Genomic DNA, 26795 nt, shown 5'->3' with positions numbered 1-26795 from the left:
CCTGCCAGACCGCGCACGTGACGCACAGATGGGACCACGCCCTTTCCATGCCCCGCCCTCTCGGGCACCGCCCCCCACCGGCACCGCCCCCCCCCCGGCACCGGCACCGCCCCCCCCCGGCACCGGCACCGCCCCCCCCCCCCGGCACCGGCACCGCCCCCCCGGTTTCCCCTCCCGTCCCCCCCGAAGAAGGAGCTGGACACACGCTGGGGACATCGCTGGTTCTTGGTGACCGCCGCACACGCGCCCCGCACACCCCCCGCACCCCGCAGGTGGAGCAGGCCGGCACCTCCGGCCCGCATCGGTCTTCATCGCTTCCGAAGAAACTTCATTTTGTTGCCTATGGAGAAGGATCAAGGACAGAGGCCGTCAGCCACCGGCTGCTGGTAGAACCCACGCTGGACCAAACCCCCCTAGCCCCTTGCTGTCAGCCAAGAACAAAGCTGGGAAACAAGTTTACATAGCTCTGAGACTTTCACAAACTTCATCTGATGATGCAAAACGCAAGGGTGTCCCTTTACCTAGACTGCGGAGGATTTTGTTCATCCCAGGCTGTTCTGTCTCTGAAATACTCTCCAAATACTCCAAGGCACGGACCTCAAAAAGACCTAAGGAGAAAACAAGAATCACTCGGCTAGATGAGCTATTCTGTCTTTTAGCACGTGGCTTCTTACAATCATTAACAAGGAGATTATTAAAAGGAATCAATGCATGCAATGCAGACTGGAGGATCAAGCCCAGAAAGGAGTGTTGAAAAAAACCTCAGCTTCATAAGATGAGTTCTGTTGAGTAATTAGAAGGGCATGCAGATATTCCATGCACCAAAACTCCAACAGAATAACTTGCCAGAACAAAAGGTTTCCTAAGAGTCAAATTCACACAGCTTTATCCTTTGAAAGTGAATTTGTAAAAGAAGAAAATAAGGTCAAACCTCACCTTTAACCATGTTCTTTCTTAGCTCCCGGTCCTGTACGAACCCTGCAAACATCTGTGTTTCCATGAAGAAGTGCAAGAAATGACGCACGTTGCGTGACACGTGAGATTTTCTGAATGGTTCCCACTGGAACACCCGCTCCCCCTTTTCTGTGACAGTCACGTGCAGGGAGTAGTGTCCAACAATCTCCACAAAGAACTGCACAAAAGCTTCAGAGACCAGGGAGTTCAGAGGCATGTCACCTGGGAAGAGGAGAACAGAGGAGATGTCTCCCTCTACACATCAACCCCCTTGCACACTCCTCTTCTAATAGAGGAGCAGCCATTACTTCTTAAGATGGCTGACAGACCATGAAGTTTCAGATGTTTGATAACAAAGAAGTCATAGCTCAAATATTAAGATTTCTCTGCCTTGTCAACTTTCTGCTGCATCTGAGACAGGCTCCCTTCTAAAGCTTTTCCAGTAGTTAAAGCATGTCACTTCCTACTGTTTATTTCCATTCATTCATTTTTATATGAACTACACGGAAGCTGTGGAGGTTTGCTAATGTAAAAACACTTTTCCATAGCAGTACCTTGTGTGTCACTCTGCTCGTGTGACAAGATCTCACTTCGCTCTTCCAAGATCTGTACAAGCGCAGCCTGGAGTTTATGAGGCAGGATGTCATCTTCATCTGATACCTAAAGAGCAAAATGGACACAAAAGCATTTTTGTGTTGTATCTGTCATCAGTAGAAGCTTTTCACTGTGAACACACCAGAAATACTCGCTCATTTCTTGCTTTCACTGATGCCTTTTCCTGGCATAGAATGACAAGTCACTAATACTATTATTCCACTCACCTCTTGCAAGAATTTGTCAGCACAAAGATCAACAATCAGGACCTGGGGAAAGATGTACAAAACACACTCAGTCATAACCAGATATGTTGCTGTACAGAAAAAAAACACTTTTTTTTTCTTAAAAAAAAAGATCTCAATGGCAGGACACATCACACACAAAACACAAGTTTTGCATCACTGCAGTGTGTCTGTAAGAGCAGGGAATATTCTTTAGAACAACCTGACACATATCTGGCAAGTTCACCAACTGTCTCAGAAAGGTTTAAGAGTTTACATTAAGACAGAATCCACAGAGATTGTTCCAGAGATGTCAGCTTCACACAATAGACATCATCTCACCCAATTCTCACCTCTTCTATGGGCAGGTCCCGGAGCTGTGGTAAGGAGCAGGAGAGAATGCCAATTAAGAATGGGGTCGGAGAGCACACAATATCAATCATAGAAGATGGCAGGACTGGTATGTAGGTGTGTTGCCAAGTGAAGGGATAAAGCGTTGCAACTGCAGCATGGCCACATTTAGACAGAGTGCTAGAAAGGTAAGAGAAGCACAGAGTGTCAATGTCTTGTTCAGTACTTAGCTACAGACACAGGTTATAAGTGCTCAGGGAACATGTAGTTCATATAACATTGTTTATGCATCATCTGAAGCCCCATGCATTCACCTTTGCAGTCAGAATCAACCCAGAATGAAGAGGAACAGGAAACCTTCCCCTACCTCCTCTTGGATGAAGAGCATACTACAAATTCTATGCATGAACATGTGCAGAGTCTGCAAAAAGCTTCTAAATTTAATGAATTACAAGAAGTTGGACAAGCTTGCACATGAAACAGGCTCAAATGCAGAAGAAAAAACAATATCCCTCCAGAAAATGATAGTCACTCAGACCCATAGAATGAATCATAGACTGGTTTGGGTTGTAAGGGACATTAAATATCATAAAAATCAATATTTACCTTAAGTTGTCAGCAACAAAGATCACCCTCCTTTCCAGCAGGAGGGAAGCAAAGACCCGAATCATGTGGGAGACACTTAGACATTTAAACAGGCACTCAAAGTCAACGTGTTCAAGTCGAGAATCCAATGGACGGCGGAGTTCCATCACCTGAGAGGCAAGCAGATGCAAGGTGCTGGAGAAGAAGGCCACAGTGTAGCCAGGCCAGGCAAGAGACAGCCTGGCTGGGGAACAGAGCTGGTGGCTCCTCACACATGGAACCCTGCAGCCAGGGAAGTCGGTACAGGACACCCTGGAGAAGCAGGGAGTCACTTCTACAGCAGATGACTCATCAGGAAATCAATTTCTGCAACAGCCTGCCTTCAAACTTCAGGACATTACCTTGAGACTAGTTATTTACAGGCAGCAGCACCCTGCAGTGCAGTTTGCAAAGTGCTTCTCTGCCCCTGAGACCTCACAGACACAGAGGAGCCAGCCCTGGTGCCCATTACCTTGTGTCCTGCACCTGGCAGGAAGCTCCTGACAGTGATGGTACGCCCAGGAGCAGGGAAGGGGGCTTCCATCACACTGCGCATGAACGGCTGCACTAGGGCTGGGGACATCTCTCGACGCTTCTCCACTTCATCTAAAATCTGCAGGAAAATACATCAGACATTGGTTCAATGCCTGCTGGTCAGCCAGAGGAGATGCAAACCTCTGCTAGAGCATCGTGTGCCACAGCCATGTGTGAAGGATTCAACACAGACTCTCGGCCCTGTAGTGAAATGAGGCAACCAGGTGCCACTAATTGCCAGGGAGTGAGCATGAGCTTGTGTCAAGCCCACCTGTGCCTAATTAGGGTGGGCCCCACTGCGCATGAGCAGGACCAAGGGACCAACCCTAATTAGGCACAGGTGGGCTTGACACAAGCTCATGCTCAGTCCCTGGCAATTAGTGGCACCTGGTTGCCTCGTTTCACTACACGGCCCTCTCCCCCCTTCCTTGGGATCCCTGTGAAATCTCCTCCCAAATGTGTGAGCAGTCACCTGGGAACCTGTGAGGACAACTCTCCATTCTCCAATGCAGTCTCCTGCTATTTCAGGAAACGTCTTGTATGTGGAAATCAAATTCTCACAGCTAGAGGAGTAAAAAGAGCAACACCCCAACTTTCTCCCCAGAGAATCTGGACAGAAGCATCCAGTTACTTTCTCAAGCCTGTAGGCTGTCAGATACCCAAGCCCAGTAAGAAGGAACAGGCTTTCCCCACTTCACCTTGGAGAAGAGGTTGAAGCAGCCCAGGCGGCTGATGATGCAGTAGACCTCAGGAAGACGCTTCCCTTTCCCTTCTGGCTGAAAGGCAACAAGAACATTATTCTGGGAGTAGGGATGCACAGTAAAGAACCTACCACCTGCACTGTAGCTGATTCACAGAATTCTCTTCTGCTGTTATTCCCTCTACACTTCTGCTGTTATTCCCTCTACACTTGTTTCAGGAACAGCGTGACCAGCAGGTCCAGGGAAGGGATTCTGCCCCTGTGCTCAGCCCTGGTGAGGCCACAGCTTGAGTCCTGTGTCCAGTTCTGGGCCCCTCAGCTCAGGAAGGAGATTGAGGTGCTGGAGCAGGTCCAAAGGAGGGCAACCAGGCTGGTGAAGGGACTCGAACACAGACCCTATGAGGAGAGGCTGAGGGAGCTGGGGGTGTTCAGCCTAAAGAAGAGGCGGCTCAGGGGAGACCTCATCACTCTCTCCAACTCCCTGAAAGGAGGTTGGAGCCAGGGGGGGGTTGGGCTCTTTTCCCAGGCAACTCTCAGCAAGACAAGAGGGCAGGGTCTCAAGTTGTGCCAGGGGAAGTTTAGGTTAGATATTAGAAAGAATTTCTTTACGGAGAGAGTGATCAGGCATTGGAATGGGCTGCCCAGGGAAGGAGTGGATTCTCCGTGTCTGGAGATATTTAAAAAGAGCCTGGATGTGGCACTCAGTGCCATGGTCTAGCAACCGCAACGGTGGTTCAAGGGTTGGACTTGATGATCTCTGAGGTCCCTTCCAACCCAGCCAATTCTATGATTCTATGAACTTAAAAGACCCCTGAGGAATGACCAGTTCCAGAAGCTCTTTCACACCACAGCCCATTTCACTGCATTGCTGAGCATCATCTTGCTACTCCATCCCTCCCCCTGCATCCAAGGGGGTGACCCCAGCAGCAGCACAGGCACTATGTAACCCACATGGGACACTGCTGCTGATTCACAGCCACACCCAGCTGTGCACTTATCAATGCAGTCTCTACACCCCACCCAATACACAGATGCTTACCAGGAGCTTTTTGCAGTACCCAAACCAGCGGCTGCCATCCTCACCCGTCAACACAAAAGAAAATGTTTCACTGGGAAACCGAAGAACAATCAAGGTTAAATTCAATTCCTCTGGTCCAGGAAAAGGGGAAAAACCCTAACGTTTCAGCATTGCCTGTTTCAGGCACGAGTATTCAAAAATAAGTCTTTACCTTTTAAGGTCTGATGCAGGAAACCAGTCTTTGGGATCTGGAAAGCAGAATTTGGGAATGACCTTTAGCCTCTCCTCAGTATCCTTTGACTGTCTGAAGGGATGTTCAGTCTGGAGGGGTAACACATGCATTTGAAGTCACTGAAGTGTGATACACAGCTGAAACATTTACAACAATGGGAGACAGTGTCTTCCTGTCACTTCCAAATGCTGAACCACCAGAATGCTCAGGTATAGGAGAACATATTCTGATGGTAACAGATTCCTAGCTTCCTCTTTGATGTCCTTGGGCATTAAGCCCAAAGAAGGGGGAGCAAACAGATTACTTGGAAGCAAGACTATTTTTAGAAGGAAGACAAAACACCTCCATAGTTACTGGACAATATTTTCTGCAAAACGCCAGCACGAGAACTTGTCTTGTAAAAAGCACTTTACAGTACTTTAACTTCCATGGTTCTCTCTTTTTGGGGAGCTAATACTCATGACTTTGCCATTTTCATTTTTCCCCAGAACAATATAAACAAGAGTAAAAGCTCTGGGGTTGTGTTTCCCTCACACCATCAGTAAAATTGCTTCATTCTCGGTTTCTAAATCACAGGCTACAGAACAAGGTCATACTGGCTTTGGGAACAGAGCACTATACTCCCTTTCCTCCCTTACAGGCTGCCTCAGCAGTATATCACAATACAGTATGGCTTGATGGTATTTCCAGGCAATCAGAATTAGAGCAGGAGCCTCCCTAGTTCCAAAAAAAGACAGTAAACCAGTAAACTCATTATCAAGAAAGACATTCAACATCCACCCAATTTAATAGAGCAAGGTGCTTCACATTCCAAGCCTGTATCCTAACCAGTAGCTGCCCCAGCCAGATTAGGAAGCAATACACACAGCAAGAGGAAACACTCAGCTGCTGAGTGTGTTTTGTGGGCACGTTAGGATGCAGCTCCTACCTTGCTGGGAAACTGCTGTATGATCTGTGGTGTGTATGCCACCTCTGATGCCTTCTTGTGCAGTGACACCACCACAAACAGCTCAAACAGCTGCTGTTCCTGGAGCTCTATCAAATCCCTCTCCAGAGTCTGGTAGTGGGGGTTCCTCTTGGAGGCTGACTGTACCTGCAGCAGGCACCTGTGTTGACCTGAAAAAAGGAACAAACACAAACCCAGCCTGTGGCTACCACTGCCACACACCTGCAAGTCACAGAAGAGGGCTCATCGCTACCTTCAGAAGGGGAAAAGGCAATGGATGCTTTTGTCCCACATCACTGCTTGTGCTCTGCAGGGCCTGGATGCCCACAGCAGCTCCTGGAGCTACAAGCAGAGCAGTGCCAGCCTTGCCACAGCTCCACAAGACAGCCATAATCTCCTGCTGTCCAGACCTTTCTTCCACACTTCAGAGTGACACACTGTGGCTTCTCAGGAAAGCCCAGCCCTGAGAAGCAGACCAGCTCCACCAGCTGAGGAGCTGCCAGGGCTCAGATAGCTGCTGGTAGAGCATTCAGGAGAGGCAGAGCTGGTTTCCTGGCCAAGATGGGATGTCCTGACAGGCAGTACAGACTCACAAGCACAGGCACAGCACTCTGATGTAAAAAATTCCTGTGGCCCAGGCACCATGACACATTCCGGACACTTCGGAAAAAACTCTTAAATCAGGCAGAGTCAATCACTGTATTTCTGCAGAGACTCTCCACTCTCCATTTCTTTCCTTAATACATATAATTTCCTCACTACTTTTTCAAGTTAAGGCCTTCTTTATGCTTCCCTTTTTGCTCGATGCTTGCTTTGAGGCAGGACAGAGTCACTCACCAAGGCCAACCATTACCATTTCATATTCAAACTGCTCCAGCACTGACACCAAGACCCATTTGGTCCTTCCCACACCAGCTAAAACCAAGTCAGGATTTCAAATCTGTAGTTCATCAGACTCAGAACTGTGGAACTATACAAGTAACCAAGTAATTTCTCCACAGAGGAAAGGGTATTTCACAACAATAAACATAAAACACAACCAAGGGAAGGGGGAAAATAACCTCAAGTTTTAGCAGCAAAGATGATCCAGGGACGATCTCCTGCAAGACCTATTTTAGTTAAGCATGACTCTACCAACCAAAAATTAATCTAATTCTAGCAACTGGCAGATTAATGGTATTAAACCTTGAGAGCTCAGGAGAAGTGGCAGAAATAGAGGTGGATTTGTCACAGCAACAGCTCCTAGCCTTAGCCATGCTGCCTTTTAGATGTTCTCTTTCTCCACCTCAGCAGAAGCCACAAGTAGTCAGCGTGCTTATCCCATCAGAGCCTTAGCCAAATGCACAGTACTACTGAAACAGGACCAGCCCCTGTGACTCACTCACTTTTTGGCTGATTTTCCGTATCACTTTCATTCCCACTGGTTTCACCTGAAATACACATAGTTTTCACTTATTAGCCATGCAGAAGGAAGAAGGGTAACACCCAAAGTTGGGAAAGAGAGAGAACTCTAGACTCATCAGACCATCATCACTCAGGGCTGTACACCCATCCTCCTCAAAGCATCAGTAAAGAACAGACAGACAGAAAAACATGCTACAAGAGTAAATTTCAAGAAGTGGAACCAATATCAAGTCATTGTTTCCAGTACATCACCTCTAGGTCAGCTGAACACAGGCAAATAGAAATCTGGTTGTTATTTGATGTTGCAATAAAAGTTAACCAAGTTGCTAAACAGAATATACTATAAATAAAGAGCATACCACAGCTACAGAATCAGAAGAATGGAAGAATATCACTCAAGAGGCACAAAAGTGATGAGTGGACTAGTCAGAGGTAGATCTTGTGTCAAGTGGTTTTGCTGGGAATTTGGGGTTTTTTCCTGATATTTAGAAAAAGCACCACTATAAGCAGTAGCCCAGCTCTTCACACTCAGATCATAGCAGAATCTCCCGTTCTGTGACAGGGTTAAACTCAGGTTATGCAAGTGTTCCCCATCCTAGTGCTGCTGGAAGTTCAACAATTCCTGCTCCCAGACAGGAAGCTTTGTAGTGCTGAGTCAGGAGCTGTGGGAGGTGTTGGTGCCTGGCCCGCTAGCAGAGCCCTGTGATGGACAGGGCTGTGCTGCTCAAGAGGTTTCCAGCAGAGAGAAGGGTGCCAGGGACCTCCTTACCTTTCATTGGAGATGCTTCTCTCCCAGCAGGACTGAGCAACTTCACCCTCTTTTTTCCACGCTTAGAATCAAAGATATCTCGTATTTTTAGCACCAGCTGGAATCCAAAGCAGAAGCAGAGGTTAATGTAGGGGTCCAGGTGCCAACAGGACTGCAGCCAACTCATCTAGCACCACACCACTTGTGAAAGGCTCTGACACCCAAGTCCTGATGCTCTCTGTTACCCCTGCCACTCTCCACAGCTGCCAGGTACAATGCTGCAGGTGACCCCTTGATTTCACATGTCCAAGACAGCTATCACTTCATCATGAAGAGGGATTTATGCTCAATGCATTGAGCAGGTCAAGTTCATTCTTGTCTCCAGTTAAGAATTCATTAAAATCTACTACTGAATGTAGGAGGGTGGGGCTCAGCCATTTGTCACCACAAATATTGCATAAAAAGGAAGATATCCAGCAAGAGAACCTGTTTTTCATCTCAAGCCTTTATCCACAACTCAGAAAACTATACACAGGCTCTTCTCCTTTTCAGATCTATTTCTCCTCATTTTCTGGGTTAGCCAGTTCTCCCAGCAAGATGAGGCCAAAAGGCAGAAAACAGCCTGCAGCAGGAAGCACTGCTTCTTCTGCACAATCTGCCTTCTTTGCCCTCTGTCATCCAGCACTGCCTAGAGGACTTCCATTTCTGTTCTGATTTTTGTGCAGTTGAGTCACCAGTGGAAGATGTTGGGTGTGTTTAAGGCAGCTATGTGATTCTTAAGCATTAATTTTTTTTTCTTTTTAGTCTTCAGTTCTTTTCTCAATCACTCAAGCAATGTTGGCTCAGTTCCTTATAAGCAAAAAGAATAAAGCATTCTTCCTGCATGTAAATTGTTACCAGATTTTTGGAACAGGTTTGCTTTTGGAGAATGTTTTATTTTTCCTCTCCAAATGAAAGATACTCCCCACAACAGCATTTTTATAATCTTACTATCACCTTCCTGGTTTTACATCAGGCCACAATTTGTTTAAAAACTGTAAAAAACAAAACAAAACTGAAGTTGCTTGTTTTTCTAAAGTACTTAACATTGAAAAGCAATTTCCAGCTGCTCAACTCTATCTCAGTTTTATTTCAATTTATTTCACTTAGAAGATGCTCGACAAAGCAGCAAGATTTTGAAATACCATGCAAGAAGGAATGTTTCATGCTTAAATCTCACCCCAGGCAAGTTCTTTCTCCTGCTGGCAGCCTCTACTGCTTGGAACAGCTTCCACTCATTCAGTGTGACAGGCAGGGCAGTGTCCTTCACCATCTTCCTTTGGAAACTTGTCTGGGAGGGCTTTAGCTCAAGAGACTTGAAACTGAGGAAGGGAGGTTTAGGGGGAGGCTATAAAACAAGAGTCAGAAGAGATGGTTAAGTTTTAACCCAAGCTCAGAGTCAAAAGAGCCACATTACAAATGACAAAATTACTGAAGCCTCCTGTCATACCAAGTTCCCCACCCTAACATACTCAAACATCTCATCAATACTTTCTTGCTCCTTCTTTTTTGCTCCTTAGCAGCCAAATCATCTGCCACTGCCAGGACTGTTCATTAGCATTTACACTAATAACAAACAATAAAAAATAAGGACAACCAGAGCACAAGATAGGGCCCTTGGGAGGATGACTCTCTGTAAGAGTGTGACAGTTCAGTCCCTCACCCTACCTTGGGAGCCCTACTGGTGCTCTGGGAGGGTGGAAGCTTCCAGACAGATGGGACCTTCCACAGGGGCAAAGGCAGTGCTCTAATATCTTCATAGTGGTTCTCTTTTGCAGGACCTGGAAAAAGCATTAGATGGAGGTTTTCTGAAAGGAGATGAAGCCCTGCATTCTTGCATGGGATGTAAGCAGAGAGCGTGCACAGTTATCTGCCAAGCTTTAACAGAGTCTGAGAGGGAGCTGTTTTAAGATAAAGTTCCCTCCACTCAAAGATCCTTCTAACCCAGTACCATCAACTTGGCAAACTGTACACAGACACAGCAAAACAAAACATTTCTACAACTGCAGAGAAAGTAGCACTATTGCAAAGCAGCTGATCTTGTCAGTGTTCACACTGATCTTTGTGCAGCACTTGAGCAAAGCATTTGAAGAGCTAATGTAGAAATCAGTTTAGCACATGCCAATTCTAGGGACTTTCCAAGACACCTGAAATTGGGCTGTTCACATGCAGATAGCTACAGCATCAACAAAGAACCTCAGATGGGGAGGACCTGAAAAGTCACAGAGCTGGAAAGGGCCTCAGTGTATTCTCTTCTTCAGTCCTCCCTCCCCAGCAAATCTGCTGCCCTGATACAAAGTAAGTGCATCCCCCAGAAGCACAGGCACATACAGATAATGTCCTCGTAGATGTTGTCTTCTGACTGTGTGTAGATGAGCCTGGATCCTGTGGTGCCATTTGTCTCTTCTCGCAGTCTGTGGGAGTTGCTGGTTGCCATCCGATTGCGGAAGCCCTGGATGTCCTCAAACTCAAAAGATTTCCTAGAGGAAAACCAGTGTAACTTCTTCTAAAGGCACCTACAGGTACCACTGAGTTGCTGTCTCCAGTCCACACAGAGTATGGTCCTCCTTGGGGCCATCAAGCATATGAACGATCCACTCTGGACTCTGATTTCCAAATGTTGAGATTTAACACCAGCCTCTCGCTCCCCCCGAGGGGAATGGGGAAGAGAATCAGAAGGGTAAAAGTGAGAAAATGCAGGGGTCAAGGTAAAGATGGTTTAACAGGCAAACTAAAAGCTGCATGCACAAGCAAAGCCAAACAAGGGATTCATTCATCACTTCCCATGGGTAGATAGGTGCTCAGCCATCTGCAAGAAAGCAGGCTCTGCCACATGTAATGGTGACTTGGAAAGACAAATGCTATCACTCCAAATGCCCCCCAACCTTCTTTCCCCAGTTTTAGTGCCATGCATGACATCATACAGTCTGGGATATTGCTTTCGACAGCTGGGGTCAGCTGCCCAGGCTGTGTCCCCTCCCAGCTCCTTGTGCCCCCCAATCTGCTCACTGGTGGGGTGGTGCAAGAAGCAGAAAAAGCCTGAGCTGTGTAAAAACACTGGTGTGTTATCAGTATTATTTTCATGGCAAATCCAAAACAGCACCACACAAGGTACTATGAAGACAATTAACTCTATCCCAGCCAAAGCCAGCACACGAAGAGAGTCCTACTCACTTTACTCTAGAAGATTGTTAAACTACAAATGAAGCTGGAGGCTCCATGGCCAAGCACACTCCAAGCAGATATGGTGAGTCCCATCCTGTCACAGAGGCAAGAACCCAAAACACGTTTTGCAGACTTAGCTCTTGCAGCAGTACTCAGAATTAGGGCACTGCTTTATAATCAACCTCCTCTACTGTTCTTGCTAAGGGTATTAAGGCATTTGTGAGTTTGTATTTTCATACACTTGGTCTCTATTTAAAAATTACAATACAGAGATCACAAAGGAGCTGGGAGTGCTTTAGCCTGTCATCAGGAAATTTGCTGTTGCATGCTTTGCCACAGTGACAGAACGTTTCAGGACTCTTAGCCACATCTCCACCTGTAATGTTCACACCACCCTCTAGCACAGCAGCCCAAAGCAACTCAGCTGCAAGCAGAGCTAGCATCAAGCTTGTTGAGAGATTTTTTACTCTGTAACAGAGGCCTACATACAGGAAAGAGGGAAGAATAGCCAAACCTACTGTAACAGGGGTACCCCCAGCTGACAGACACCGGCTTTAAGCAACAAGAGAATCTTTTGTTCATAGGATAGCTGGAACACTTAGCATCCATACTGTCCCAAGAGACAGCTATTCTGTAACACACAAATTGCAGCTCAGGAGAAGCTCAGGACAAGATGGAGACAGCACTCTCCCTTGGGCTAGCTTATTGTCACTCATCTCTGTTTTAAGGTTTGGGACTGACATCTGTTTGCAACTCTATCCTTCTCTGCAAGACTATCATCAGCAAAAACAGTGTATATACAAAGCTGGAAAGGGGATACTTTTATCCAGAAATATCCTCTCTCCATCAACAGAGGCATAATCAGTACTACCACCTCCACAAGGATATCATGGCAGGCAAGCTGTTTAAACCCATCTAGAAACTGATTTAAGGAAACACATTTCAGACACAAGAGATGACTTTATGTACCTCTGAGCTCTCCCTTTGATTCTCCTGCTGACTGTTCTCTTCTCAGGATTGTTGGAGGATGACAACATGTCTCCTCCATGCTGCTTTTGCAGGGGAGCTTCCCTGGTAGTACTTTCATTGTTACAGCTACTAGTACCCTTTTCTGCAAGATAGCGGAAGGTCCTACGGGGCTTGGGTGGTGGGACAGAAGCTGGTTCCTCCTCTTGCCCCTCAGCCTCTGAGTAAATGTTTTTCAAGTTCCTCTCTGTCCTGCAGAGAGAGTCCACTCCTTTAAGTTCTCTTTCTGTAGAACCACAGTTCCTACACTTCAGCTGAAGATTTGAGGGAACTGGCGGGGATTTGCCAGTCAGAAGGGGAACTACTCTCCTCCATGGAGCTTGAAAGGTATAGAAGTTCTCTGGAGGCAGTGGTGCCCCTGGGTCCAGAGAGCCTGCTTGGCACTCTCCTTTCTCCTTGGCTTGGGAAGCTGGGCTGCATGTACAGGGCTTGACATCATCACTGTCTGCAGTCTGTAAGCAGATCTGTGCATCTTCCCTGAAGTCCAAACCCAGGCTCTTTGGATCTTTGGACCCATTCTTTCTGCTCTTCTCTGTGTGTTCTGGCTTCACTTTGGGTAGAGCATTGCAGCTGGGATCATACTTTACCCCAAAGTCCTTCAGCTGCTGTTTCTCCTTGCTGGAGCACCCTTGTGTCCTCCCCTCCCACTGGGATATCTTCTGTTTGATGTTGCGGCAGTGGCTGCGGGAGAGGGTCTGCACAGCAGAGCGGGAGAAGCTGCTGTCTGCTGACCCTGTTGGGTGCATGGCAAGTGACAATGTGCTTACAAACACTCCATCTCCAGCTGCATCCAGGTCCACTTCTGTCCTGCACACATCAAGTTGGCATAAGACTCCAAAGCACTCAGTGGTGTCCAAGAGCCCCAGCGTGTCAGCTCTGCAAGGACTGCCAGCTAGCACAACCTGCAGACAAAAAGAAAAGACCCATCAGCTGCACTCCAACCACACAGATGGCCAGGAACTCCGAGCTGCTCTCTGGCCGTTGCTGAAGAACGTCCCTCCCCACATCACATGTTCAAAACTGGCTCCCAGGGCACACTCCACAAAGTCTGTTTCTGTAGTACACATCTGGGAGGGCTAACAAAGGAAGAAGAGGTCTCACTGGCTTAAAAACCAAACAAAGCACAACAGAAACAATGGAGAGCCAGGGATCCCAAGGGCCCAAACTCAAGGAAATTATTTAATGGCACAGGAATATGGCAGTGTGGCCTGTCTGCAGGAGAGCTCTCAGCCAGCCCCTCTGCTGCTCATTGGTGCCCATGCAGGCCAGTGAGGTGAAGCTACCCCTGTGCAGCTGGGGGTGAAGCTACAGCACATCATCTCTCCCACTCTGGCCAGCAGCAAGGTGCAGGCAGGGGATGAGCACACAGAAGAGAGCTGCTGATCCCCTCACAGGGCAGGGAGACAGCAGAATAGGTTGAGAATGACAGCGAAGACAGAAAGTAGCCTCCACAGTACCCCATGCCAGACCCTCTGCTGTACAGCCCGTCTGACACAGGCAGCCAGGGCTCCTGCCCACTCCTATTAATAGGCATAGTTTCCAACACATCCTGAGCCAGAGCACAGCCATCCTTCCTCAGCCCCTGTCTGCATAGCCCTGATTAGCAGACAGGAAAGCAACTTTCCCCTTTCCTGTGCCACTATGACTTATCCACAGCAAAAGAGCTCAGGGCCACTCCTAGGGACCTGAAACACCAGCTGGCAGAGAAGCAAAAGCTCTGATGGGAAAAGCCAGGGGTGAAACAGCCTCTTCTCAGCCACTACAGCTTCAGATGAGGCACCTTTACTCCCTGCCAGGTCTTCAAACTCAGGACCACTGGATGCAGCACTTGCACAAAGACAGGCCCCTGAAGAACCTCACAGAGTAAAGCAATGGGCTTATGCACAGAACTGAACACTTCAGCACCAGCTTATGCATTCATGGAGCACACACTGACACTGACAGCAAGCCCCCAGATAGCACCAAAGCCTCCCTTGTTTCCCAACAGCCCTGGCATTAGAGTACCCCAGCTATCAGCTCCCCTGGGCTGAGACCAGCAGTCTAGCAGAACATCCACCTGCAGCATCCACCAGAGAAAACAAACTACTGCACAGAGCAGACTGAGTAGCCCTGCTCATCTTTCCAGTTAGGTCCATTCTCAGAGAGTGCAGGCCTGACTCTTCTTCTATTTCTGAAAGCCAGGGAGTACACTAAGTATTTTCCATGACAAGTCTGAAGAAAATTCCATTTCCTGAGGCCACATGTTCAAGGAGAGAAAGCTGTCAATGCTGCTGGAGATTAAAATGCTGAGGTCAAGCCCACCCACCAGAAGCCCCCCGCAGCTGGTTACCCAGGATCATGTCCAGGTGCTCAGTCACCCTCAGAGTGAAAAAGTGTTTCCTGATTGTCAGGGGGAACCTCCCGTGTGTCACTCTGTGTCCTCGGCCTCAGGTCCCCTCACTGGGTCGAACCTGGCAGGGTCAGCCGGCATCTGCAGCATCTCCCTGCCGGCATCTGCGCGTACCCATCAGACCCCCCTGCGCCTTCTCTCCGGACCGGGCAGGCGGGACGGTGGCAGCATCCCAGGCCGGTGACTCACCGCGGGCAGCCGGTGGGATGGAGCTGCCGCCCGCCTCCCGCCCCAGCGGGCACAGGGCCCCGCCGCTGCTCCCCCCCGCCGGAGGCCGGGTCGCGGAGCCCGCTGAGGACCGGGCTGCCCGCTCCGCCACGGGCGCCCGAGAGCTCCGCGGCACCGCTCGCCCCCGCGCCCAGAGCCGGTAAACGCCTCCGCAGCGCTTTCTTACCGGATCCCGGAAGCAGGGCAGTACCGGGCTCCCCAGCAGCACCGAGCCCGGCTAGAAGCCCCGAGCCCGGCCTCGTCCTCGTGGGAAGCCCCAAAGTCACCCCCTGGCCGCGCTGCGTACCCGACGCCGGTACGACGGGAGCGGGAGACCTGCCCGGACCCGCCCCGCGCCCCGCCCCGCAGGACGCTCCCGGTCTCGCTCCGCCCCGTGGCTGGCGCTGCGGTCACTCAGGCGGGGCCTGGCCCAGGGGCACGTTGCTCTCACAGACGCTTTTACTGCGCGGCCGCCACGACCCCGAGGCACCCACACCACCCGGTCATCCCCAGTCCGAGCGGCTCCGGCCCCGCTGCCCGGGCGCTCCTCCCATCCGCGGTTCAAGCCCAGGAGCTCGGCCGCACGCCTAGTCGGCTTTGAGGCCCTCAGCGATGAGATTGAGTTCGTAGCACCAGGTCTCGTAGCGGTAAGCCACGCGGATCTGCGCCACGTTTGTCTTCCGGATGTCGTTGCCTTGGGGCCCCTCCTCCTGGTAGTTTTCGCCCAGGATCTTGAGTTTCTCCTGCCACAGACAAGAGCAGCGGTGAAAACCTCGGAGACCCCGCGGGCAGCACCCGGGGGAAGCGCTGGCTGTGCCGGGCTTCCTCGAGGTCTCACCCAGCCCTGAGCACACAGACACAGCTGCTGCCCTGGTCCCTTCTTCGGCTGGTAGGACCCAGCACACCCACCTCATGGGACATGCCACTCTGTAGGACACTGTTTCTGGCAATTTCACACATGTCACAGGTGCTGAGCTTGAAGACCTGGGCAGCGATGGCATACTCCTCCATCAGGGGTTCCTAGAGCCACAGGCTGTGTTAGAAGCCAGCAGCTTTTGCGGTATAGCCCGTGCTGGAAGGGCTGTACAGAGATGACCCAGCATGCCGAGCCCTCTACAGATGCTGCTGGCTTCCCTGAAATAAGAGGCACACACAGTCCCACCTCAGTGCTTTGACAGCAGGTGATAAGCTTGCACCGTACCTTGGTGTAATGAAACTGCATGGGGTCATCTGTAGAAAGGGACAACATGAGGCCCTTCTGATGGAAGTCAAGGAATGGATTCTTTGCATACTCCAGGAAGAGGCTGTTGTTGCTGAGCGGGGACATAGCAATGGGAATTTGGGCAAGGAAGTACAGATATTGCAACACTGGGCTCTGCAAAGACAAGCAAGGTTGTAAGGTTAGAGATAAAGTCTCCATCTCTCTGGGTCACTCCTCAGATCAACGCAGTGCCCTAGCCAGGAAGCCTGGTGCGCAGAGCTCATGCGTGCAAGAAAATAACTGGGCAAGCTAGCAGTCCTCCAGGGCCCACATGGAACAAAAGAGGCCAAGTGAGTTCAAACCTGTCTGATTTCAGAACTCTGCTGGCTCCAGTGATAACAGGCCTATCTAGTGATAGTGAGACTGAACCCCTGAAGTCTGAATGTTTTTCATCTACATCCCCAAACATTCCTGGATAAACCCAGAGGCTAATGTGACATTCCCCAGGCTGTTCATGTCAGTCTAGAGCAGAGGCACCATTAACAGCTACGGTGGAGGCCAGCTGTGAACATGTTCTCCTCCTCTGCCACCCCTGGGCTGCTCTGGGTCAGACCACCCCTATTACCTGCTTGAGGTTCAGACCATGGGAGATATTATCTGCTGTCATAAAAGCTGTCAGGAGATGTGTGATGGCCCCAGCTTCTCCACAGTGTGGACGGAAGAGGAACGTGTTCATTCCACGCTGCCTAGGTACAAGGAAGAAGGACTCAGAGCAGGCAAGGTACAGGGTTAGGTAGCACAGGATGCAAAATTCCTTCACTTCATGTCCAGCTCTGTGCCCACAAGTGATCCCCAATAATCCAGCTTGACCTAGGAGCACATTTCTTGTTCTCTTTTCTCCTCTGTGCACGCAGTAGATGCCTCCCTGGAATCCTAAACCCTACACTTTCTACCAAGGAGTGTTTGGATTGCTCTGGGACACGAGCCAAACTACACTGGTGGCAGAGCAAGGAGGGCCCCACTTCTTCCACACCAACAAAGACCTGAGACAGGTCATGAAGCAAACCCCCTTTTGACAGCCCATCACAGGTCCCTTAACAAATCCCGGGCCTCACCTGCGTAGGTTGTTAAGCACTAGGATGTTGGCATACATGTAATATAAATAGTAGCTGTAGGATGGGTTCTTCTGAGAAGTCCACTGCTCTGGCTTTGGGCTTTTAGTGCAGAACATGTGTCCACTGTGCTTTGATTCATCATCCACGCTGTCAAAGCCAGTGATCTGTTTGACAAGGTAACAAAAGAGATGCATCTCAAAGATGTGCACCTCATCATGCCCAGGCAGACTGGATTGTCCTGCCCACTGCAGCCTGCCATAGCCAAGCTGTAGCCTGAACCCCTGCCCAACCCAAAATCAGGGACTGTGGCAAGGCTGCAGACCTTGCTCCTCAGAAACCCCCAGGCTCTATCAAGGGCGCACGCCAAACCACTTCTCCAGAAGATGAACAGACAGCATTTCTCACAGCCCCACAGCAGCCATCTCAGGGAGTCTGACCCCTCCCAGCACTTCTGGACACACGCCCTATCCCAGAGCATGGCAGTAGGACTAGTCCACTGATGACATTTTCCATTTCCTTTGCACAAACAGGAACATGAGTGGTCACCACACCATGACAAGTTATCAAGTGATACTTACATGGCGTAGAAAGACACTCAGCTCTTTGTGGGCTTGAGGATTGATAGTTGCCTCAAACACAGGAATAAATAGATTTTCCAGCATCTTCCCAAAGTGTGGGAGGAAATTCCTAGACCTGAACACATCACTATGGACAGAGATGGGGATTAGCTTCTAACAGGAACAACATAGTCCACTGTCCCCATAATCTCATCAGAATAAAAAATGAGGTACTGTGCACTATAAGGCACAGTGCTCTCCCAGACCCACAGCACATACTAAATCCTGGGTACTTGGATCATCCACTTCATGTTGGGGGAATAGATCCGATGTTTGTTGAACCAAGTGGCAAGCTTGTGCCACTCCTCAGCTGATCGCCCATAGATTGAGAGACGAGGTTCGGCATACTGGTATTTGGCTTTCTCCAGATCAGAGCCAACCTCCTGCACACCAGAACAGAGAGATGCACAGGGGCCCTCTAGCCGCTGGGCACAACAGCACCACAGATGAACAGAGCTCTCCTTCCCTGTGTTCTCACCTTGATGATGGTAGCAAAGTACTCGCCATTTATTGCATTGTCTGTCTTCAGGTAGAGGTCACGCAGTTCGCTGGCACCCACAGGGTTGTACTTGTCATTGAATTTGTCAAAGCGCTGGAATGTCTGCCGGCCCTGGAGGAGGGAGGATCAGGGGCAAATACAACACACAGACACACACACACACTGGGCCCAAGTACAACTGCTGAGTGAGGGCACAATCAAAAATGAGAAAGCCAGGAGCTGCTGCATCCTGCCACAAACACAAAGTTGCACAACACGACATGGGTACACAGGAAGGGGAAAAGCCACGCTTACAGAGGTGGATGAGAGTCACAAAAAAAGTGGTCCTATGGTAAATGTCCTACTACTTACAGCATGGACATCCAGGGAATCCACTGTCAGGTCGTAGGGGTGCATATTGAGCTTATTGAAAAGCTGTTTCAGGGTGAGCTGTTTGCCTGTGGCATCGTAAACTACACGGTCAGCATCCACACAGTACGAGTTCTTGATGAAACGCAGAAGATGGTTCTGGTTCATGCAGGCTGCAGCATGGATGTGTGTGTCCACCTGAGAAACCAGAGGGACAGCTATATAGCTTCAAGTTGGAATGCTCAGGTACTGTCACAGGGAGGCTAATAAACCCCTTAGGTCAGCCCGAGTTGTGTGGGGAGCTCAGCCCTGCAGATGAACACAATAGGACTGGGTCAAGGGCAGCCCAGTCAGCACCATCCCATTAGCAGGAACAATGTAGGTGCCACAGATCTTGACTCTAATACCCAATTCTCAGGGAGGGGAAGGCACCAAGACAGCTCATCTTCAGAGCCACTAGGGCTGTAAACCTTGCCATTTACCTTCCGGCAGTTGTAGAAGTCCCGATGGGGGTTGTTCTTCAGCTCTTTCATCTCCTCCATCTCATTTAGCATTTCATGCACTTGGAATTTGGATAAGAGGAACTTCAGGCGCCGATGGGCATAGGTCTTACTAGAGAAAAGGAAAGATGGAACAGTGACTGGGCTCCCTACACAATACAGAGACATGGCCCATCAAACACAGGGATGCAGCTTTCACCTTGAGTGGAGCAGCTCATGCTGGCCTATCCTGCTTCCCTAAGGTGCTTCTCCTGGCTCTATGACAAAGCCTCAAAGGAAGGCCTGGCCAGGTGTAAGCATACCAGCAGGTTATGTTCCCAATCCCTGAATGCTGACTTTGCTTAAGCCCCCAGTCAAAATAGCTGGCAAAGGCCAAGGACACTTTGGTAGCCAGCAGGCTACAGGTATGTCATCAGCAGGTTCCTCCCAGGAAAAGGAGGGGGCAACCCTGGCTTGCCCTGACCCCCCAAAGGAGCTGCTTGGCTGCACCAACAGTGCTGGGCTGTGCACTTACACAGGCCCCTGTGCTATCAGAGCCAACAGAAAGTTCATGTCAGCAATGAAGGACTCAAGGCTGGGGTAGGGCAGGTCCTTTGGTTCGTTTCTGTCAGCTGCTGCTTTATCTTCGTAGATGTACACCACCCCATCCTTCATCTGGAGGTGGTATCCCAGGTCCTCAGCAAGATTCCCAGTTTCAAAGGGATCCTGTCCATCCTTCACTGGTGGGGTGAACACTAGACCAAAAGGAAAAACACTGTGAGGCATAGGATGCCAGGCAAAACCCCATAAACCTGCTATGCTCCTCCACTCCAGGCAGGGGACAAGGACAGACCCATGGATGTGATGCTAAAGAGGAGGCCAGGGAAAGCAACTCCAACTCCCCTCTGGAGTGCTTCTGCAACCCTTTTCTGAACCCCACCACCCCACACTGAAGCCAGAGAGGAATACCCTCCAGGTGGTTAGATGTACCTGGGCCAGTGTCACTCGCCCTCCAGACTTTGCCTTCAATAGCACTCAGGTACTGAGATGGGGTCCTGGGAAACCTCTGCAAACACTGCTGCATGTATTTTTCCCGGATGCAGAGGGCACGGTACAGCCCTTTGCAGACAGCTTCAAAATCTTCAACTGCCACCTGCAAGAGGACTGTTGCTGAACACAACCACACAACTGGAACCTAGCTGTTTGAGAGATACCCTGGTGTACTAAGATGTAAAGAGGACAATTTTGTTCACCTTATAATCCCCTCCCTCCCAATGCTCAGCCTGAGCAGGGCAATGAAGGGGTGATTGGCAAAGTCATAACCATGGCAAAAGGAAGTTGAGAGATGAGACTGGAGCAGCATGGGAGAATACTATGCAGCTAGTCATGGCAGAAGGGATGTATCTGTGCACAGAGTGACTTGTGCCATAACTGCTCTTCTGCGATGCAGCTCCAAGCTGAGCAGCCTGCTCCAGCCCAGGAGGGAGCAACCTGCCAGCAGCATCTCAGAAGCAGCACAAATGTAATAGAAGACTGTCCCTGCCAACCTCCACCATCCTGTGCTGTGCACAGATCTCAGACATACAGCTGTGTGCAAGCAGAAGCAGCTTGTGACAGAATAAGCGTAGCCTGTCCTGCTCTGCCCTTCCCTCTGCCCTGTTCAAAGAATCCTATGGGAAGCATACAGCACCCCACCCCACTCTAGGGATGCAGAAGAGCACCAGCAGATGTTCAGGAGACACAGACTGAGTTGGAAGACACAGGCTATCTCCACTGCACCCAGTACTGATTCGCATGACACTGGGCACTACTGGGGGGATAGGCAGTGGCTAGGTGAGTGATAGTCAGCACATGAAAGGTATAGTCATGCAAGTACCTACCCCAGAGGCATAATCCCCTGTGATCTGTACCCGTTGGAAGTGAGGTACAGTCTGATACACGGGGGAGGTAGAGATAACCTCATCAATATCAGACAGTCTGGTTGTGGATTTCTGAGCCACAGGGATTGCCAGTGCAATTGTCTTCAAGTGAAACAGGCGCTTCCTCCTGCAGGGAGGAAAGCCTCAGGCAAACAGCCTCAACTCCACAGCCACACAAGGTTGCAGGGTCAGGGGTACTTACCATAGACACAGTCCAACTGAGCAGTATGTGAATCATCTCACTGGTGCTTTCTGAGCACCTTAAACAGACACTGCCAAGAGTAGAGGCCATAACACACAAAGTAGCCCCAGACTTTTAAGCATGGGCTTTGGAAGTCACACCTCTCCAGAGAAAGGTCTCCAAGTCTGCCTCTCCAAGACCTCTGAAGCCATCAGCATTCTGTAACCCAGGGAACAGGCCAATGGTGTATTTCTGTCCAGGAGTGGGAACAGTTGGAGAGGAAACCCTGAAGTACCTGACAGATGCCCTGGGATTACCAAGGACTTATCCCATGGGTGTGGTGAGCTGTTTTCTCAGGCCAAATATCATGACATTTATGCTCATGAAAGGCTCATGTTGCCCCTGCTTTCTTCCATCCCTGGCTGGGTGTGTGCAGACAGTGCTTCTCCCCTTCCCCCAACTGCCCTGGGTGTTGCTCACCGCTTTTCTGCTGTGGCAGAGGTCTCCCGAAGCATCATGTGCACTCTCATTTCCTCACGTGAGATGGGGCAGATCTCTTCCACATCAAAAGGAGAGAACTCTCGCCTGGTCTCCTCATCTTTCACCTCAGAAGCAAAGACCTTCTCTGCGAAGGAGCGCAGTGCCTCATCCACCTCTGCAAGAAGCAGGAGCAGAGTGCAAGGTCACACAGGCATCTGGTCCCCAGCCACCTGGATGGCCAGGTGCTCCTTGCCAGCTCAATGCTCAGCTCTCATTTCTTTACATCTCTACACTGCCTGGAAGGCTCTGAACAACCTCCAAAATTTGCAACAAGCTTAAAGAGCCTGAGCCACACACAGTGGACTGGAAACATAACTAGATACCCCCAGAACACCAGAAAAGGTAAATACAACCTAGTCCAAGAGTAGCACAAAAAGGCAGGAAGAAGAGGGTCCTTGGGAAGGGCACTTATGAGACCATGCATCAGAGGGGAAGATTAGCAGAACCCTTACAGCTCTAAGAAGCCCACGACCCAGTTGCTCCACCAGACATGCAGACAGGACAAAAGCAGAGGTATAGACAGATACAGAGCTGGCAGCCCATGTGCTGAGTTGCCACCATTACAGTGCAGCTGAAGAGCTCTGAGCTAGGGACTGATGGACTGCACCCCTCCCAGCCCATCACATACATGTAGCATGCTGAATACAGCCCTATGTAAGCTGCCATTGACACAAGATTGGCTTCCAACAAAATACCATAAAACAAGAAGTCTTCTAGCAACACCTCCCAGAAAAAAAATCATTTGCATAGCAACATGGTGACACTAATCAGTTAGGTTTTGCCAGCAGCTGGCAGTGCAGCATGAACTGTAGTGAGGATCAGTGCTGAAAGATAGACCACACCAACAACTTTTCAGAAAGAACGTGGTCAGCAGATGAGGACCAAAGCAGAAAGAACTGACATGCATGGCAGAAGTGGGCTTCTTATCAAGGGACCAAAAAGCTAGAACCATTCCACAAAACAAGGAGGGGCACAGATGGGACTGCTGAGAAAAAAACCATCTTGTCAAACTACTGAAATATCACCATGCTCCTGTTACTGCTCTTTGTTTCCAATAATTATATCTAGCAGTAACACAGCAGACCAAATAAAATGCCTAGCAGTACTCACCTTTGTATCCTACTGAGATAAAACAAAATTAAAATATAATCAGCCCTCCAAAATCTAAGTTATTTTTGACTAATCATCAGTAATTAAAAAGAGACTAGTAAGGTACAAGTTTAGTCAAAGCCTTCCACTTTCAGAAGAAAGAACAGTACCTGTCACTTTGCACAATATAAAGATGTTAAGTTCAGGGCTGACTGTTCCATGATTCTGTGTCAGTGGTGCACACATAAATCAAACACATAGCAGGTGCCACCCAACCTGAGACTCTTTGGCAGAGGTTCTGCCTTACAGCAGTCTCTGGGTTTCCATGCTGCTGTCCAAGGGGAACAGCATTTGCAAGAACCTAGATCACCTCAGTTAACAGTGCAAGCAACTAACAGATACCTAGTAATTCAATAAAACCGAGCTGTCTTGGAAGCTATGTCCATGTGCACGGATCAGAAGCACACAGGAACAACTTAATCGGGCAGAAGAGCATTCTTCTGCTTTAATAAAAGAGCAAATATTTTACTGACTTGTAACACTGGAACTACTTTCATGGTTTTTTGTCCGTGACTCCCTATCTCTTGCGAAGGTCAGGATGGATGGGCGTTTCAGATACACCAAGTTTAATCCTCCTGCTCCCTATGGTCAAGTCTCTTGTTCACTAACAGGATCACACAGCTGAGACACTGCAGTTCCACAGATCTTCACTCCTGGTTAGACAGTGTGGCATCAACATTTTGGGGGTACAACTCATGCCCCTTCCATCCAGAAAATTTAGGCTAGAGCTCTGGCATCACAAGTCACCAGCTGCTGACTTCCTAAAGCCCAGCCTGCAAAACATGCTCTTCTGGTATTTGAACTCCACAGATTCATTTGCAAACTAAGCATCTCAGAAATGCCAAGTTTGACCTTTCCTCTTTTTAGTGGATGCAAGTTACACTCATGAAGGCAAACAAACTCCCACTGATGTTGGAGGGCCACGTTTCATGTTCTATGACACTACCTATCGCACACAGCACTGCAATTCTGAACATGCTCTTATCAGAACTGTCTGGTGCCAGTATTCTTCAGGCCTCTGTAATGGCAGTCTCATCTCTGTCTATACTGTTCTGTAAAGCCTGGCTGGCCCTACTCCTGCTGCTTAGCCATTCTGTGTTCCCCATCCCTTCAGGGTGGCAGCACCTCACTTTTTCTAAGCTTAGTGCTGACCAGAGACTCCTGAAATTCCATCTGACCAATTCCAGTGTGATTTCATGGCTATAATTACAGGATATATTTACACAATCCATTACACTGTGGGAGGGATGGTATTTTTCTTCAGTGCAAGCAGAGCAAGACTTAAACAATAATGCTATGTCTTTGCCACACTATCAAGAATGTCTGCAAGCAGGAAGAAATCTGCTCAAACCCCAGGAGGTCCCCTGGACTGCCAAGATACCATACCATCAAAATCCCAGAGGCTGCTGGCTAACAAGCCTGCCCTGTGGCTTCTTCTCTCACTATTTGCTTTCAGACCTACCTGAAATTCGTGACATCTTTGCAGCAAGTTTGCGGAGCCTCAGGTAACACCCTACTGTAACAGAGCACAAGTGGCTGAGTGATGGCACCACAACCTAACACTAACTTTACTGCTTTCCCTCCCCCGTAATTAGACTCTTCTAGTCTAAAAGGAGAATTGAGATCAACTATAGGACTATTTAAAGTACAACTAAGACTATTTAAAGTGCAACCACAAGCACTTGCACAGAAACAGGTGAAACCAGGGCTCGTATTTAATTTCTTTTTTAAGTTAGGCTTTCACTTTACGTTTATTAGTTTCACCTGTCATCTGCTCAGGTTGCTGCTTCCCAGACAGCTGCACCTTTGTGAAGTGGACAGCAGAAGTCTGGCTTAAGAGAGACTCAGGCAGAGGTCTTCTGTGCTGAACTAATGGTTTAAAGCAAAACACAAAGGCACAGGGCTAACGTTTTCATCAGAACAGGAGTTGTGGATAAGTACAAATTATGTGCTCTCACCAGTGTACTATTCAGAGAAGATTTTTCCTGAGAGATCTACTTGAAAGACTGGATTTTAGCTACAGGAGTTGCACAGATCTCCTCATATCTTCCCAAATCAATCAAACAATAACAGCAGCAACAACAACAACAAAAGAAAGATCAGGAAGCTATATTTTATTTCTAAGGCTTTCAGGAACTGTCTTTATAAAACTTTGCATCAAAACAGTAAGGTGGTACTCAGTTCTGTATGTGGTGAGCCATACTCAAGGCATATTTTACAGAGCCCAGCACTTAGTACAAACTGAGGTGTGGCAATAAACTCCTCCCATAAGCTATACACAGTGTCTTGGATCTGGCAGAGCAGGTTATCAGTTTGGAAGTACTTTTCTGCCTGTTTAATGCTTCCTAGCATACAGGTATTGAGGGCTGTACCCCTCCCTTTAGAGTCTCCTCAAATCTACTTCAGATCTCTTACAGGAAGTCAGAAAACAGCTCCTGTCTGAAGAAAATGAGCACTGCACATTGCCAGGATAACTGAGCTTCTGACTCAGCTTCCTGGTGGGAAGTGTAAAGCCTAAACAGGTCAGAAGGATACAATAGTTTTGATTTGAAAGTCTTTTCCTGTTTGTATTTCACTTTTTCACCAACTGAAAAAGCTGCACTGAACTCAGGGCAAGACAAGCAAAGCGTTCAGGCTATAGCTTTGCTGTCTGTTTAAGAGAGTACTTTGGTCATAACACTGAAGGGAACAGAAAAAGGAGAACCCCTGGAAAAGACAACATTGTCTGGAATTATACACACATGTAACAGCTTCCTGAGCTATATTTTGTAGGAACAGCTAAGAAAAGGCCTTCCCCAGAAAGCAGCTGGAATAAGTGAGTTAATTGTGTAACATACAGAACTATGAACAAGTCATAGATTTTGTCCATAGGTGCACAGCAAGCCCATAGCACAACTAAGTGAAGTCAGATGAGCCTCTTGCTGCAGAGCATCCAGAGCACCACAGGATGTGCAAAACTTCAGAAGATGCTGGGTTACAATTAGATTCTCCAAAACTCAGGGAATTTCAGTCCCACTTCCAGATATTCTGCAAGAATATAAATTGAGTCCCTCCCCAAAAATGCTGGGGTGCAGTCAACAGGGCAAAGCTAGGACACTGGTACAGTCTTGATCTAACACTTAATCTCCTCTCTACTGTTGATGTCTTCAGTTTCTGAATTATTCTTTTTCTTACTTCATTTTGTTGAATTTCCACACCACACTATTGCTTAAACATTTAATTTATGGTCAGTAAGAAACTGGGTCATGTTTGTTTGCTCTCTCCTATTGAACTCTAACCTTTCTGGATATACCGAGATCTATGTGAAACCAAAAATAACCCTTAGGGCACAGAGGTCACCTTCCTCAAGAGATCTCTTGATCCCTGGCTTTTTAAATTGCGTAGTTAACTTAGGCTTTAGGTCACATGTTCATAGTAGAAATATGAGTAAAGCTTGTGTACACTGTGACAACATTAGATCTATAGCCTCTTTAAACTTAAGTTCTGGATACAAACACCCTCCCTTCCCACTGTTTTTCAGCTGGAAAGTGAGTGATGCATGCCAGACCCCTGTTGATACTAGTTTTTTGCTCCAGTTGAGCTGAACTAGATC

The 26795-nt window shown here is 48.6% G+C and overlaps 2 protein-coding genes across 4 annotated transcripts; both read right to left on the bottom strand.

Annotated features, from left to right (window-relative positions):
• Positions 1–195: 195 nt before the first annotated feature.
• Positions 196–15529, bottom strand: DENND2C (DENN domain containing 2C). 3 transcript variants are annotated; one of them, XM_030465409.1, is made up of 20 exons: positions 15343–15528; positions 12503–13461; positions 10700–10848; positions 10037–10149; positions 9549–9716; positions 8351–8447; positions 7563–7607; positions 6160–6347; positions 5211–5320; positions 5021–5090; positions 3980–4053; positions 3754–3844; positions 3220–3360; positions 2730–2878; positions 2126–2303; positions 1776–1817; positions 1509–1614; positions 937–1176; positions 522–608; positions 196–340 (listed from the first exon to the last, which is right to left on the bottom strand). In XM_030465409.1, exons 2-20 carry the CDS (start codon positions 13303–13305, stop codon positions 309–311), a joined length of 2883 nt encoding a protein of 960 aa, XP_030321269.1. In that variant the 5' UTR covers positions 13306–13461; positions 15343–15528; the 3' UTR covers positions 196–308. The 3 variants fall into 3 exon arrangements, with proteins under 3 accessions (XP_030321269.1, XP_030321270.1, XP_030321271.1); XM_030465410.1 differs by lacking the exon at positions 7563–7607 and having other exon boundaries at positions 15343–15529; XM_030465411.1 differs by lacking the exon at positions 3754–3844 and having other exon boundaries at positions 211–340; positions 3980–4057; positions 15343–15470.
• A 193-nt stretch (positions 15530–15722) lies between these two features.
• AMPD1 (adenosine monophosphate deaminase 1) lies at positions 15723–24730 on the bottom strand. Its single transcript, XM_008490569.2, has 15 exons — positions 24666–24730; positions 21995–22169; positions 21295–21460; positions 20405–20567; positions 19950–20169; positions 19418–19547; positions 18939–19133; positions 18567–18698; positions 18308–18471; positions 18050–18176; positions 17472–17635; positions 16982–17102; positions 16357–16530; positions 16065–16175; positions 15723–15898 (listed from the first exon to the last, which is right to left on the bottom strand). The coding sequence occupies exons 1-15, from the start codon at positions 24679–24681 to the stop codon at positions 15743–15745; spliced, it is 2214 nt and encodes a 737-aa protein (XP_008488791.2). The 5' UTR covers positions 24682–24730; the 3' UTR covers positions 15723–15742.
• Positions 24731–26795: the final 2065 nt, after the last annotated feature.

Source organism: Calypte anna, chromosome 26 (genome assembly GCF_003957555.1).
Source record: "Calypte anna isolate BGI_N300 chromosome 26, bCalAnn1_v1.p, whole genome shotgun sequence".
In the NCBI taxonomy this organism is placed as follows: Eukaryota; Metazoa; Chordata; class Aves; order Apodiformes; family Trochilidae; genus Calypte; species Calypte anna.
The sequence above is the reverse complement of the archived record's forward strand: the minus strand, read 5'-3'. Positions and strand labels throughout refer to the sequence as shown.